General features: G+C 32.2%; 1 protein-coding gene across 1 annotated transcript; it reads right to left on the reverse strand.

Moving 5' to 3' along the window:
* Positions 1-7,510: 7,510 nt before the first annotated feature.
* Positions 7,511-8,826, reverse strand: LOC105215563 (enhancer of split malpha protein). The gene has a single exon (XM_011189547.2). It carries the CDS (start codon positions 8,441-8,443, stop codon positions 7,859-7,861), a length of 585 nt encoding a protein of 194 aa, XP_011187849.2. The 5' UTR covers positions 8,444-8,826; the 3' UTR covers positions 7,511-7,858.
* Between the last annotated feature and the right edge of the window lie 4,514 nt (positions 8,827-13,340).

Below are 13,340 nucleotides of genomic sequence, written 5' to 3' on the forward strand. Positions count from 1 at the left end.
TAAATAATTTTTACTTATACCAAATATCTCCGCTGAATAGCTTATATTAGCTATGCAATTTTTATTTAAAGTAATTTACGCTCAAAACCAATAATTTTTCCTCTTCAGCTTGATAATTTTTGAGCTGAATAGCTTCAAAAACATTATTTTATTATCTTTAGCTGCAAATTAAATGGGCTGAATAGCTCTAAAAAGTGACTTTACAGTAAATCAAGTAATTTCTTAGTTACTGATTACATAAATTATTAATTATGAGTGAGCAGCATTAAACTTTATTAAAAACTTTTGCTAATTAATATTTTAGCTGAATTTATTTTTCTTGTGCCTGAATTGACTTTTATGTAGCTAAATTGTATTTTATTAAAGCTGAATTGTCTTTAATTAACTTTATATTGTGAATTAGGAACGAGACGATTTAAAATAAATTAATAATTACTTTTTCTTATTTGACTTTTTAGCTGAATTGTAATTTAATGCAGCTAAATTACATTTTCTTGCTGTTGAATTGGATTTTATTGTAGCTGAATTGATTTTTGGTAGCTGAATTGCATTTTCTTAGTTTCATATTATGAATTATGAGTGGAATCTTTAACTATATTGATAATATCCTTTAGTTAATTGAATTTTTAGCTGAATTAATCTTTCTTGTAATTGAACTGCATTTTATTTGCTTCATATTATGAATAATGAATGAGAAGATTTAAATTAAATTAATAATTAACTCTTGTTAATTAATTTTTTAGCCGAGTGCCATTTTTTTTGAAGCTGAATTGACTTTTTTGTAGCTGAATTGAATTCTCTTCCTGCTGAATTTCTTTTTCTTGCAGCTGAGTTAATTTTTTTGTAGCTGAATTGCATTTCATATGCTTCATATTATGAATTATGAATGAGAAATTTTAAATTCAATTAATACCTATCTTTTGTTAATTAACTTTTTAGCTGAATTGCAGTCGTATTGTATTTTTTATAGCTGAATTTTATTTTCTTGCTGCTGAATTAAATTTTTTGTAGCTGAATTGCATTTTACTACAGCTGAATTGCATTTTATTGCAGCTGATTGCATTTCAATCGTATGCGCTTTAAAATAAATTAATATTTACCTGTTGTTAATTAGTTTTTTAGCTGAAATGCATTGTATTGCAGTTGAATTTAATTTTTTATCAGCTTAATTTTAATTTTAATTTTCTTTTATGTTTTGAGCTGAATTGCATTTATATGCCCAAAGGAGATGTTGCATTACACCACTCCAAACAAACGTATGTCCAACAAGTGAGTTGAATAGCTTGAAATGTACTTTTACCGAATTGCATTCTTACGACTACATGCCAAAGTGACTGCAGTAAGTTTTATATATACATAGTTACGTGTACAAAGAGACTTGCTATCAGGCAGTGCGCAGACTAGAACCGGGCTCAAATTCTGTTCGTTGAACATACACATAAACATAACGTCTCTTATTTACAAGTGTATATATTCCATTACTATTCATATATGTATTTGTAAGCCCCCATAGCGTTCTATGCCCCCTATGTTGTTGACTTCTGACAAGTGATTACACACTTCTCCCCTCTTGCAATGCATAGCTAATGGTGTGTAGATATGGTAGAGATGTAAGTATGTATGCTTGATATATGACTGCACATATGTATGTAAGTCATTGGCATTGCGGCCCCACGAACGTGTAAGGCATGTGAAAGGGTCCACTATTTAAAGCCGAGTTTTATCTGAGTATATTATATATGTATGTGTACAAATGTATGTTTGTATGTATTTTTGTGTTTTTGTTTGTTTGTACTTTTCATACAGCATCGTCATCATTTTTGACGAGGAGCCGTTGTGGTGTTCTTTTATGTTGTTTTTGTTTTTAAAATTTTATTTTTTTCATTTTATCGCTGATAAACACAGCACATATGCACCCTGTATGTGTGTAGGTATGTAGTAGACTGGCAGTTAAACGACAAGGCAGTCAATCCTATTGCTTTCTTCAGAATTCTTATTTGTTTGTTTGATGTGATTCTCGCGTGTTCGCGGGAATATGCGTGTGTTATCGTCTTATTTGTGTTTTTGTTGTTGTTTTTTGATTTTTTTGTATTTTTTTATGAAATGTTGTACGTTGTTATTTATATTGTTGTTGTTGTGTGTTTTTAATGATTGCTTCGCCGCTGAAGTTGTCGGCGGTGTTGGTGTTTGGTGAGGGCTTTGATTGCTGTTTTATGTGTCTGCGCGCAGTCACTTATACATATATTTATGTCTCCTATATGCATTCTTTCTACGGCTGTGTGTATATATTTATCACTTATTTATTCATGCATACATAGCGCTGTAGTTATTTTTATATGTATGTATGTATGCACACTCACTCTCACACATGGACCGGGTCCGCGGTTCAGCATTTTATCGCATTTCGAAAACCATTTAAATTTCGCTGCCACGCACACGACGCGATCAGTACGAAATGAACAACGCGAGTTGACGCGACCTCTCAGACGTGCCGCGAACGCTGACCAGCGCGCTCCACCACTATGTGGAGTGTGGAGTGGGCGCGCGCCTAAGCGCTCTTCTACACAAGAAAAAGTGCGCTGTGGATTTGGGAGTTCAACATCAATACATATCTTACGTCGCATATCGCAAGGACATCCAGCAAAACTCCGATCGTTTTTCGTCGTACTCAACACTGGTGCAAAGCTTTAAAGCTCATGGAGCTCATTTTGCGTTGAAAGCTTTAACAACTCCTCGAGTGTTTAGTTGTAGCATGCCGTTAAAAAGGATTAAGCAGCTTATATAACAACAAAAACAACAACAAATAATTTGAAAGCGTGTAAAAAGTGTGCGCGCGGGAGTTGGTCTCCTGTATAACACTTGAAAATCAAAGTTCATCATCAACAGCGCAGGATTCTTCGCGTACAACGCGCCCTCCTAGAGCGCGTGCCTGCTTAAGTGAAGTGTTGCAAAATGCCGCGCTCCTTACGCTCGTGCTGTCTTATATCCTGTGGATCAGTGCAATATTATACAATTTTTTTTGTTTTTGTTTTCGATTTGCTTGCATGTCGTGCGTGTGTATGTTGTATTTCAAAAAAAGATTATCTTTATACAAAATTGTGTGTTTGTGATTTTTTTTCTGGTTTGTGTGCGTTTAAAAGCTTTAATTAGTTTAAGTAAAAACAAAATGATAATTGTGCTTTAATATTTTTTAGTTTGCTTAGTTTTAAGTTTTAATATCGCAACCAATTTTTTTTTCTTTCTTATTATGCAGTTCAACACAAACTTTATGTATAACAACAAAATCTTCGAAAGTCTTCCATTACGTTATACATAAATTTGTGGGTACAACAACAATATGTCTTTTAGATATTTTAAAACAGTAAAATTAAATTATATTTTTAAGCGCAAACAATTATTGTAATTCTTAGTTAGTAATACAACAAAAATATTTTAGAAGTAATAATTTGATAAAAAAGTTGTAAAAATATATATAAAATTTGTAATAAAAAATAAAATGAAAACAAAAAAAAAATATTTTTATTTTTTAATTAAAAACAAAAATTAATTTTCTTTTTTTAGTATTTTTTAAACATTAGTAAACATTTTACAGTGTTTGGTTCTTTGTTAGTTGTTCTGCTGAGCTGTGTCTCCAATTATCAATGCGTCTTTAGAATATATCATACAATAGGAGTATTCTACAATGTTTTCTTAGGCTCCTCACACCATTTGTTGTCTTTAGTGATGTTCTATTTCTTAATCTTTTATCCTTCCAGCACTATGTGAGATCTTGAGTTTTAAAAAATACATGTTGTAGTGGCTTTTAACTGATAAGGGTAGAATTATCGTCACCAATTTTCGAACAACTGATAATTTTAAGACCTTATAATCTCTTAAAAATAGATAAATTTTAATATTTTTGAATAATGCAATCCGTTTGCGCTGCCTAGTTAGATCTTTTCCTCGAAATAAACGCAAATATTTATACTTCCAATCTATCATGTACTGGTTGAAGTTTTGTAACATTTGTGAATTCTAAAGGGTGGAAAAATATTTCAAAACTATGCTGGAACTTTGAACAGACACTTGAAGTGTTTCTAAAAGTTACTTATATGCTAACGGGGTATCTATAACTTAGCAAAATATTATTCATATACAGTGGAACTTCCATAACTCGAACTTCTATAACTCGAAGATCTTTATAACCCAAAGTTTTGAATTGGCAATAGATTTTAGAAATCAAATTTCATATAAATTTCCTCCCATAACTCAAACTTTCTTAACTCGAAGTTCTGAATAACTCGAACTGTTGAATTGGCATTCGATGTTTTAAAAGAGTCCATCTATATCGTAAGTAGGCGAACAAAAAATATGATATTACACTTATGGATTGCATAAATAAAGTAACAAAGGCATATGATACAGTCATGTACTTGTGTAACTTTATGCGTAGGGTACAAATCTATATTTTACAGCTTTTTGAAAAATTGTATGTTTTAATGGAAATTCTATAACTCAAAGTCTCTTTAACTCGAAGTTTTTTTTGTGGATTATGGTGATTCGAGTTAGAGAAGTTTCACTGTATCTACTCAATTAAGATTTCAAATATTATTTGATTTAGAGGATTTTTGATAAGACGATCTCAATATCTCTTTTGTTTTACTCGAGTGGAATCTCGAGATTCAACTCATTTTCGTCACATTTAAGAAGTAGTGTGATTGTCTTATAATATTGAATATAGTGAACGGATTAAACGAACGTTAGACATTATAGTACTATTATATAGCAGTATTGCAAACTGTTTTTCTAGTCCATATTTGGAATTTGGTTTGTTTCATATTAAGTTTTCAAGAAATGGTATAAAATATACTTAAGCTTTAGAAGAAGTTTATTGCTCTCTTTAGTACCATATTCAATAGTTCAGCAAGTGTTTAGAACATTTGGTTCCGAAATTGTATCCGTGTTGATTGACCATGCAAATATTTGAAATTAAAATCTAAGAAAATACACGATGCATTCGGTCATTAAAAATTAATATTTTTTTGAGTTAGGAGGAAGCAATTTTAATGTTATGGATAACAATAATTTTATTATAAAAAAAATCATTTTCAAATTTTAAAAATATTTTTTCTCCAATATTTTATTGTTATTTCAGAATTATTATATTTAAAGAAATTCATAAATCTATTCAAAATATTAAATAAATGCGGTTGTTATAATATTTTACGTTATATACATACATACCTGCAATACATGAACACATGTGTTCAATTCTAGACAATTTTACGCTGAAGCTGTCCCTCTGCTGTATTCATTAATGAAACTCGATACCATATATAAATTGCTGAGCTTCGGCTGCAAGTATGGCTCTTGTTTATACATACATACATACATACACATAAACTTAAATAATGATATATATTTGTACATAACTAAATATCTAAAGCATTTATGGCCCGCTTTAAAAAATTTTGCAAACATACATACATATAAGAATGTATGTGCTCTTTTATATATGAGTAATATTAGACTCATATAAAAGCTGCTGCAAATGAAGTCATAAAAATTTGAATTTTCCATAACGAAAATCATTGGAGACGGTCGTAAAAAAACTGCACTTAAATGAGACAGCAAGGAATTTTATTGTAAAATATGTGAGGATTTTGCAAAAAAAAAAAAACTTTTTTAAATGTATAAAAAAGTTAATTGTAGTTTTGAATAATGAGTAAATTATTATTAATAATTCTAAACCACATTTTTGAGATATTTGCTCTTGGTGATTTCTTAAATAATGCTTTCGGACTTGATAAAAGTAATAGTATTATTTAGTGTATTTTTTTTAATTATTATTATGTAAAAAAAATAATTTATTTTTTTTTGTTCTTATTTTAATGATTTGTATGTCGGACATGATTTATTCCGGTTGCAATTTATATTTTACTTTTAATTTGTGATATAAATAAACTCAAAGAGATGTTTTTATAAACATATTTTGAATTGTTTATAATTATAAAAAAATGTATTCATATTATTTTTATTCCTTAATAAATTCCATAAACTTTAATTTATTTAAGTTTAATTTTTAAGTTATTTATATTGTTTAAAATTCGTATTTTGTTTTACAGCTTAGCCTAATATTTATATATAAAAAATCCAAATTGTGCGTTTTAATACTATTTAGTATTTTGTTTATTAATTATATACAGAAATTATTTTATTATTTATTTATTTATAGTGTAATAAATTGAATTTAATTTTGTTAGCATTTATGTATGTTTAAATTATTATTTAATTTAGATTTAATTAAATTTGATTTGGTTTTACTTTATTTTATTTTATTTCATTTCAGAAATTAGTTTATTAATTATTTATTTATAGTTTAATAAATTGAATTTAATTTTGTTAGGATTTATGTATGTTTAAATTAATATTTAATTTAGATTTAATTAAATTTGATTTGGTTTTATTTTATTTGATTTCATTTCATTTCATTTCAGAAGTTATTTTATTAATTATTTATTTATAGTGTAATAAATTGAATTTAATTTTGTTAGCATTTATGTATGTTTAAATTATTATTTAATTCAGATTTAATTAAATTTGATTTGGTTTTACTTTATTTTATTTTATTTCATTTCATTTCATTTCACTTAATTTTATTTTATTTTATTTTATTTTATTACATTTTATTTTTTATATTTTATTTCATTTTATTTTGTTAAATTTTATCTTGCTTTATTTTATTTTACTTTATTTTATTTTATTTTATTTTATTTTATTTTTTATTTTATTTTATTTTTTTATGTTATTTCATTTAATTTATTTTATTTTTTTTATTTAATTTAATTTAATTTAATTTAATTTAATTTTATTTTATTTTATGTTATTTCATTTTATTTTATGTTTTTTTATTTTATTTTATTTTTTTTTATTTAATTTAATTTAATTTAATTTAATTTTATTTTATATTTTATTTTATTTTATTAGCGATACTAGATGGAGATGGAGTCCCGTCACGTATCGTAGTAGTGGTCGTCTGTTAGGACGTTTGACGCGAATTTTAAGTGATTATGAGGCCTCACTAACGATATCTCCAACTTGTCGTACTGTGGGGTCTCTAGAACATGAATCGATGTCTTCCTCGGGTTGTTTAGTATATTCCTTAGAAAAGTAAAAGAGTAAAACTTGATTTTCGCTATTATAATCATCCCATTCTAATACAGTTGAAAATGTGCAACTATTCAAACCCGAGAATCATTTTTATACTAATTATTCCAAAAATAATAAATAAAAAGAGTGTAAACTTTTGGTTTTTTAAATATTTTTATTTTCATAATTTTTTAAATTTCATATTTTGTGAAAAAGTAAATTTAATATTTTTATCAATTTTGCTTATAAAAATATAAATAGATTTTTCAATTACAAATACTTGATATTCTCCTTTAGCTTTTATTTTGTACAAAAACAGGAGCTCTACTTTAACACAATTTTTAATAATTTTTTTTACAAAAAAATTACAAAATTGTTAAATTTCTGTTTTCCTAACAAATGCATACAGTGAATAGCGCGCTATTTTTCTAGCGAAAAGTAGCGGTATTCCCCAGCAGCATTTTTACAATTTAACTGTTTCTACTTTCTACCACAGCCGCTACTAAAGCGCTTACTGACTTCCCGAGTTGACGCCCAAAATTTCCCGTTTACGCGTGCTTTCCACAAGGTCGCAGTGACCAAACCTTGCTTGCTGCAGTGCGTGACGCCTGGCAGGCGCTTGTAGCCGTTGAGAATCCCTTTACTACATTAAACCCGTACATAATTGCAATACTTAAAAACTTCAGTGTCTCCCTTAACTTCAGAATAACATCAGTATTGTTGTTGCTGCTTATGCTTGCGCCCAACGATCCATAAAGTTCCACTGAATATTGTAGGGTTCAATGGTCTGACGTTGCAGTGAGGTCCAGAAGAAGGTGCCGGCATTGGTGCGTGCAAAATGCACAGGCACATAGAATTCATCCTTCTCCACTGTTTGCAGGCGATGTGTGCCGTCCGCATTGTAGACTACGATAGCAGCGCCTTCCTCGCACATTTGCATCTCCTCCACGAGTCGCTGCTCGAGATCTTCATTGGCGCGATTGTCCATCTCGTTGGCGAGCCACTCGAAATCAGCATCGCGTTCGCCATTAGGTGAGGCGGCGACGTAAGAATTGCGTTTCTGTTGACTCTTCGTACGCGACTTGAAGACGCGTCCCAATAGTGGCTTCAGCAGGTTCTTAATGCGGCGTGAGGGTGATACTTTGGACTTTTGTTGTATGGTGGACCAGTGTTGTAGGAGTGAGGTGTGTTGTAAGCCTGTGTGCGGCATCAATGATTGATTTGTGGCGGCAATGTAACTGTTATTTTGCTTATGGCTGTTGTTGTTGCAGTCATATTGCATTGACATGTTGTTGTTGTTGTTGGCTGAAGACATGTTGTTTGATAGTTGTTGTAACGTTTATCACTTCAAAAAAACACAATTTATATTTTTAGTACTTCTTTCTAGCTCTTAGCTTCTTCTGCTTCTCTAAAATTGCTTTGCTACTAGTTGTTAACACTTGCGTTGCTCAAATGTGAATGTCTACTCTCCACGCTCATACACTGCTTCTTATAGTTTTTCCTCTACTGCACTGCACTGCGCTGCGCTGAGGTGTGTGAGCAATGAGAGCGTCTATGCGTATGCGCAGCATCTCAGCCAATCAGCGTGGCCGTTTGAGTGGCAGGTGCGCGCCAAGAAAAATTCCCAAGCATCAAATAACACGTAGCATTTGGTGTTGTTGCTGGTGCTGCTGCTGTCAGTGCAATGGGATACTTTAACAATCAGCGTATCGTCTCGACGCACACGTGTGTTAGCGCTCTCTCACGATCACTGAAGGATCAGCAAATAAGAAAAATCGTTAAGGATCGTTAGTGTTTTGTAAGATACCTGCAGGCAGGTCCTTTTGCGAAAATACCTTGGGAATGGCAGTGAGCGTGAGAAACTTTTCGCCGGCTTTTGTTGGGATGATACAAATAAACAAAACAAACTCAAAAAAAAAAAATAGAAAAAGGTTTTCTTATTTTGCCCAATTTTTTTCTACTATTTTTCAATTTCTCAGTTTTTCCATTTTGCTCACCTGAATCCTGTGAGCAGCGCTGCAAACGTGTCCTACTTGCTGACACGCCAACGTATTTTACGTGACTTGCCACTATGCTCGTAATTATCCTGCTGCTGGGAAAAAGTGAGGCTGCGGCACCGGCTTCTGCTGCCGTGCATGTTGTTGAGCCAGTTGTGCAGCTCAGTTTCGGCTGCTGTGCTGTGCTCCTTTCGTAGCGTGGGAACGTCTTCGCAACGCTATTAAATCAAATTGCTTGTGTCTTTTGTTGTGGTCCTTCTTAATTTGATCCTTTAATGCTACGCTATTGCTGCTGTGGTACAGCTACATCGCGATCCTTGCTGTACACTGCTCTTCAACCACTGTTGTTGTTTTCATATTTATTTATTTTTAGCATTCTTCGGTTGTTGTTTTTGTATTTCTTTTTCACTTTTTGTTGTGTAAATTAATATCTTTACCATATGTTGCCGTTTAGCTGTCTTTACCCATCCATTGCAGCACAAGTGTTTCTTCATGGAATTTGTAGTTGTAGTTGTTGTTTATTTAATATTTATTTTAATTTCTGGTTTAATTTGGTTTTTTGCTTGAATTTTAGATGCGATATTAAGTGATTGGGGTACACTGAGAAAAACTCGCCTATTTATCGCGTTAGAGGACTTTGGTAAGGAGCTGGATAATATACTCTATATCAGGAATTTCCTTCCACAAGCACAAGACGATTGCTGTGATCATTTCGGTTTCATTTTGTTGCCGTTGTATTTCATTCAACTTACAGGTACAAGGTTGGGTTAGGTTAGGTCAGGTTAAAGGGTTGATCTCCGAAGCTACATATAGTCTCACTTAGACAGCTCCAACTGTCCTTTGTGACACCCAAATATTACGGACGGATCGCCAAGACCCTTTCGACAAATTCGACAAAGCGCTTCGAAACTATTAGAACGTTCCTAAGTCGGTTAGTCCAGTCACTTCGCTGGCTTCGCCGAAGGTGTGCCAACAAAGGTGTTTTAATTTTAGTCTAGCGAATGCTGGACATTGAAGGAGGATCTTCGCCTTCCTCGAAGCAGTTTTGGAAACTAGCGTCTGGTTTGATCTCTGATCTCACCGCAAGTTCGTGACCAGTAAACACACCAATGATTGCGGCGAGATGAGCCTTCATAAGCAACAGCAGCTGAAATTATCATTTTCGGACCAGAAAGACAAGTGATGGTTGTTGTCCAGCGTTTGACGATCTCACTTGAAGTCAGTGTGTCCAGCGCAATGTTGCTCTCTTGCAAGTTTCCGCTTTGCAGTTTCCTGTGATTCCGCGGGGACCTGGTACCCTACTGATAAGGATGTTTGACACTCCCTAACTAGCTTAGAGCGTGTTGTCATTGAATTCAAGGCCAGTTTTGTCGCTCTGCTGTCGGAGTAAATACACACCTCTCTGAAAGCGGCCTTACTTCGGAGAGGTATTTCTACTGCTACCTTAATGGAGACAGGTACAAAGTAGGACGGGTTTTCCCTAGATGGGTGCCTTTTAAATTCGAATCTTGTGCAGTATTATTAGCCTAGGTATTGTAAATATTTCTACAAAAAGGGATTTCTTCGAGGTTACACCAGGTCGTTTCTCGACAATTATTGACGACTATGGAAATCTTATTATGTATGGTCTTACGGATCTCTAAGTAGAGTATCTCTCTGCTGTGCAACCCGAATTATGGGCGTCGCTATCATGAGCTTTCATTTAATTGTAATACTAAACTTTCTTTAATCAAGTTCCATTTAGATAAATGAACCTTTAGTCGATTAACCTAAAAAGTGACGTAACAAATAACGGTTAATAGTTGTAAAAATCAGCACGAGAGCTTCTCAGGTAAATTCTTAGTTCTCTGGATTTTAAAACTAGCTTGGGATCGACCAAATATCGCTCGGAAAGGTTAAAGAACTTATTGAATTCTCAAAATCGGATTACAAGAGGTTCTCGGTCAATTTCATATATATCTGGGTTCTAAAATCCACTATAAATATGAAAGACACAATTTATTAATTTTTTTCTTTTTAAATTGCTGTACTTTTGACTGATTTGTTTGAGTTTTACATCATATGAACTTTCACGAGCGGATATAAGATCGTTCATAACCTTATCAATGACTTTTAGATGCTCAATATATTACTTATCCTTTTCCAACTTTTATTTATTATTTTGTTTTCCTTCTGAGTGGTATTGTATAAATTTGATCCATAAACTAAGTCATATCAATCTCACCAAACCTAACCTTACTTTTCCACGACCTATTCTCTTACTCTTGTTCTTTATTTCCTTTCTCTTCAACATGTATTCTCAATTTTTTGGTATCCCTGGGTCTAAATACATTGACTAGATCTTTTTCAATGGACATAACCTTAATTTTCTTCCTTGACATGACTCTTACCTAACCTAACTCTATTACTTTTTGAAAAAATTCAAACAAAAACTCATTTAAGGTTAGTATATGATTATCAGTAGATCATAACTTCATGGGATTTTCAAGTCCTTCAAAATCTGTTAAATTCTCCTCTCCACTATATCATATAAATACAAACAACTCACTTTATATTTCTCTCAGTGTATTATGCTGCCCATCATATCCAATTGCCCGCAAATCAGGCTAACCCATTAAGCATCATTGCCATTTCTTATAGACTACCTACACATATACACAGCCATATAAACGACAGGCTAACATTGCAGAAATTTCACTTCGAATGTTTTTGTTGTATTGAAATTCACTTTTTTCTACCTATTGTACGTGCATGCCTTCAAGAATGTCAAACCTGTTTCGAAATCGAGCGAAACTTATGAATGTGGCAAGCCAGAAAAAGGATTCGTTCGCTGCAAAGAAGCCTTGTAAAGGCATAGCAGGAGAGAAATCGACGACAGGCACGTAAATGACATAAAAGTGAAGCGAGGTACAACAAAGAAAAAAAAACGAAAAAACTAAAAATAAATAAAAACAAGTGAAACAACACGTAACCGAGTAGAAAAACACAAACAAAAAATGCGAAGCAGTACTCTGAAAGCAAGAAATCAAAATAACAGGTTACGTATTTGTTGAGCACGTTCGAAAATAAATGGGGAAGAAGTGTGGGAAAGGGAGCCAACGTGCGCGGCGCAAAGCGTGATCAACACGGAACGCACTATATCAATGATGTACAGTTTTTTTGAAGCTGTGCTGCCCGAAAAGAAGCCCCAAATCATTGTTTTTTTGGTTTTTTTAAAGAAATTAATTTCTTATTTCTTTTGCTGCCTTTTTTACTACTTGTCACTAACAAATTAGGGGTTGTTGCATGCTTCCATATATGTATGTATTTTGGTTGAAAGCATAAATAACGTACGATTTATGTTTGAAATTTCGTCTCTTTTCCCTTGTGACACGCTAAAAGGGTTCCACTTTGCGGGTTTTTTGTGGCAAATTTTAACACATTTTGACGTTGTCAGCCGTAATGACTTTAAAGCGAAGTCTGAATTAGTAGAATTGGCAAAAAATTGCTTTTCAACGCTTAATGTTCCGTAATCTTGGCTTTTGTTGATGTTGTTGTAATATTTCTCCATTTTAACTGACTTTTGTTGCTTATATTTGTACAAATTTATTATCCAATTAATTTGGTTCCTTTGTTGGATGCTCTTATACGAAATTCAATTGTTTTAGATTAGGTTCGAGTAAACTAAATATGTTGTCACTCTTCATAACACTTCTTTGATCGCATAGGGAGGCTTAAAGATCACTAAGTACGATATGGTTACAACTGATTATAAAGGATATATAGTCATATGGTTTTAACAACATTTTCTGGAACTGCGGTTGTCCAAAAAGAGCATGTTGATTGACTCTTAACTATCCTCCGTCTTATTTACACTTATTACGGCAAAGTTATTGTTTTAATATTGGCATATAACTTTCTAACGATCGAAAATATTTATTTTACTCTGAGTAAAGCACTAACCTTTAGTTTCAGCAAAATCCGAACTTATCGAACACTCTACTATGGATTTCAAGGCACATTTGGAACTCGGGGTCTCCATAAACGATGTAAAATTACTCATATTAGTGTGACAGTATCTAAAAAAACTACTTCGAGCTATTTTATCTATACTCAACTTGTGCTCTATTCATCAACCAAGTCAGTTTATGAGTGTTAATTTAAAAATAATATATCCGAAGAATTGATTTGTCCAGGTTTTGTACTTTGAGATATACTTTTAATCCAAAATTCGAT

This window comes from Zeugodacus cucurbitae, chromosome 4, assembly GCF_028554725.1.
Source record: "Zeugodacus cucurbitae isolate PBARC_wt_2022May chromosome 4, idZeuCucr1.2, whole genome shotgun sequence".
NCBI classification, from domain to species: domain Eukaryota; kingdom Metazoa; phylum Arthropoda; class Insecta; order Diptera; family Tephritidae; genus Zeugodacus; species Zeugodacus cucurbitae.

What these genes read in the sequence shown, in the direction of transcription:
- LOC105215563 (XM_011189547.2), bottom strand. Translation starts at nt 8,443, where the DNA reads ATGTCTTCAGCCAACAACAACAACAACATGTCAATGCAATATGACTGC.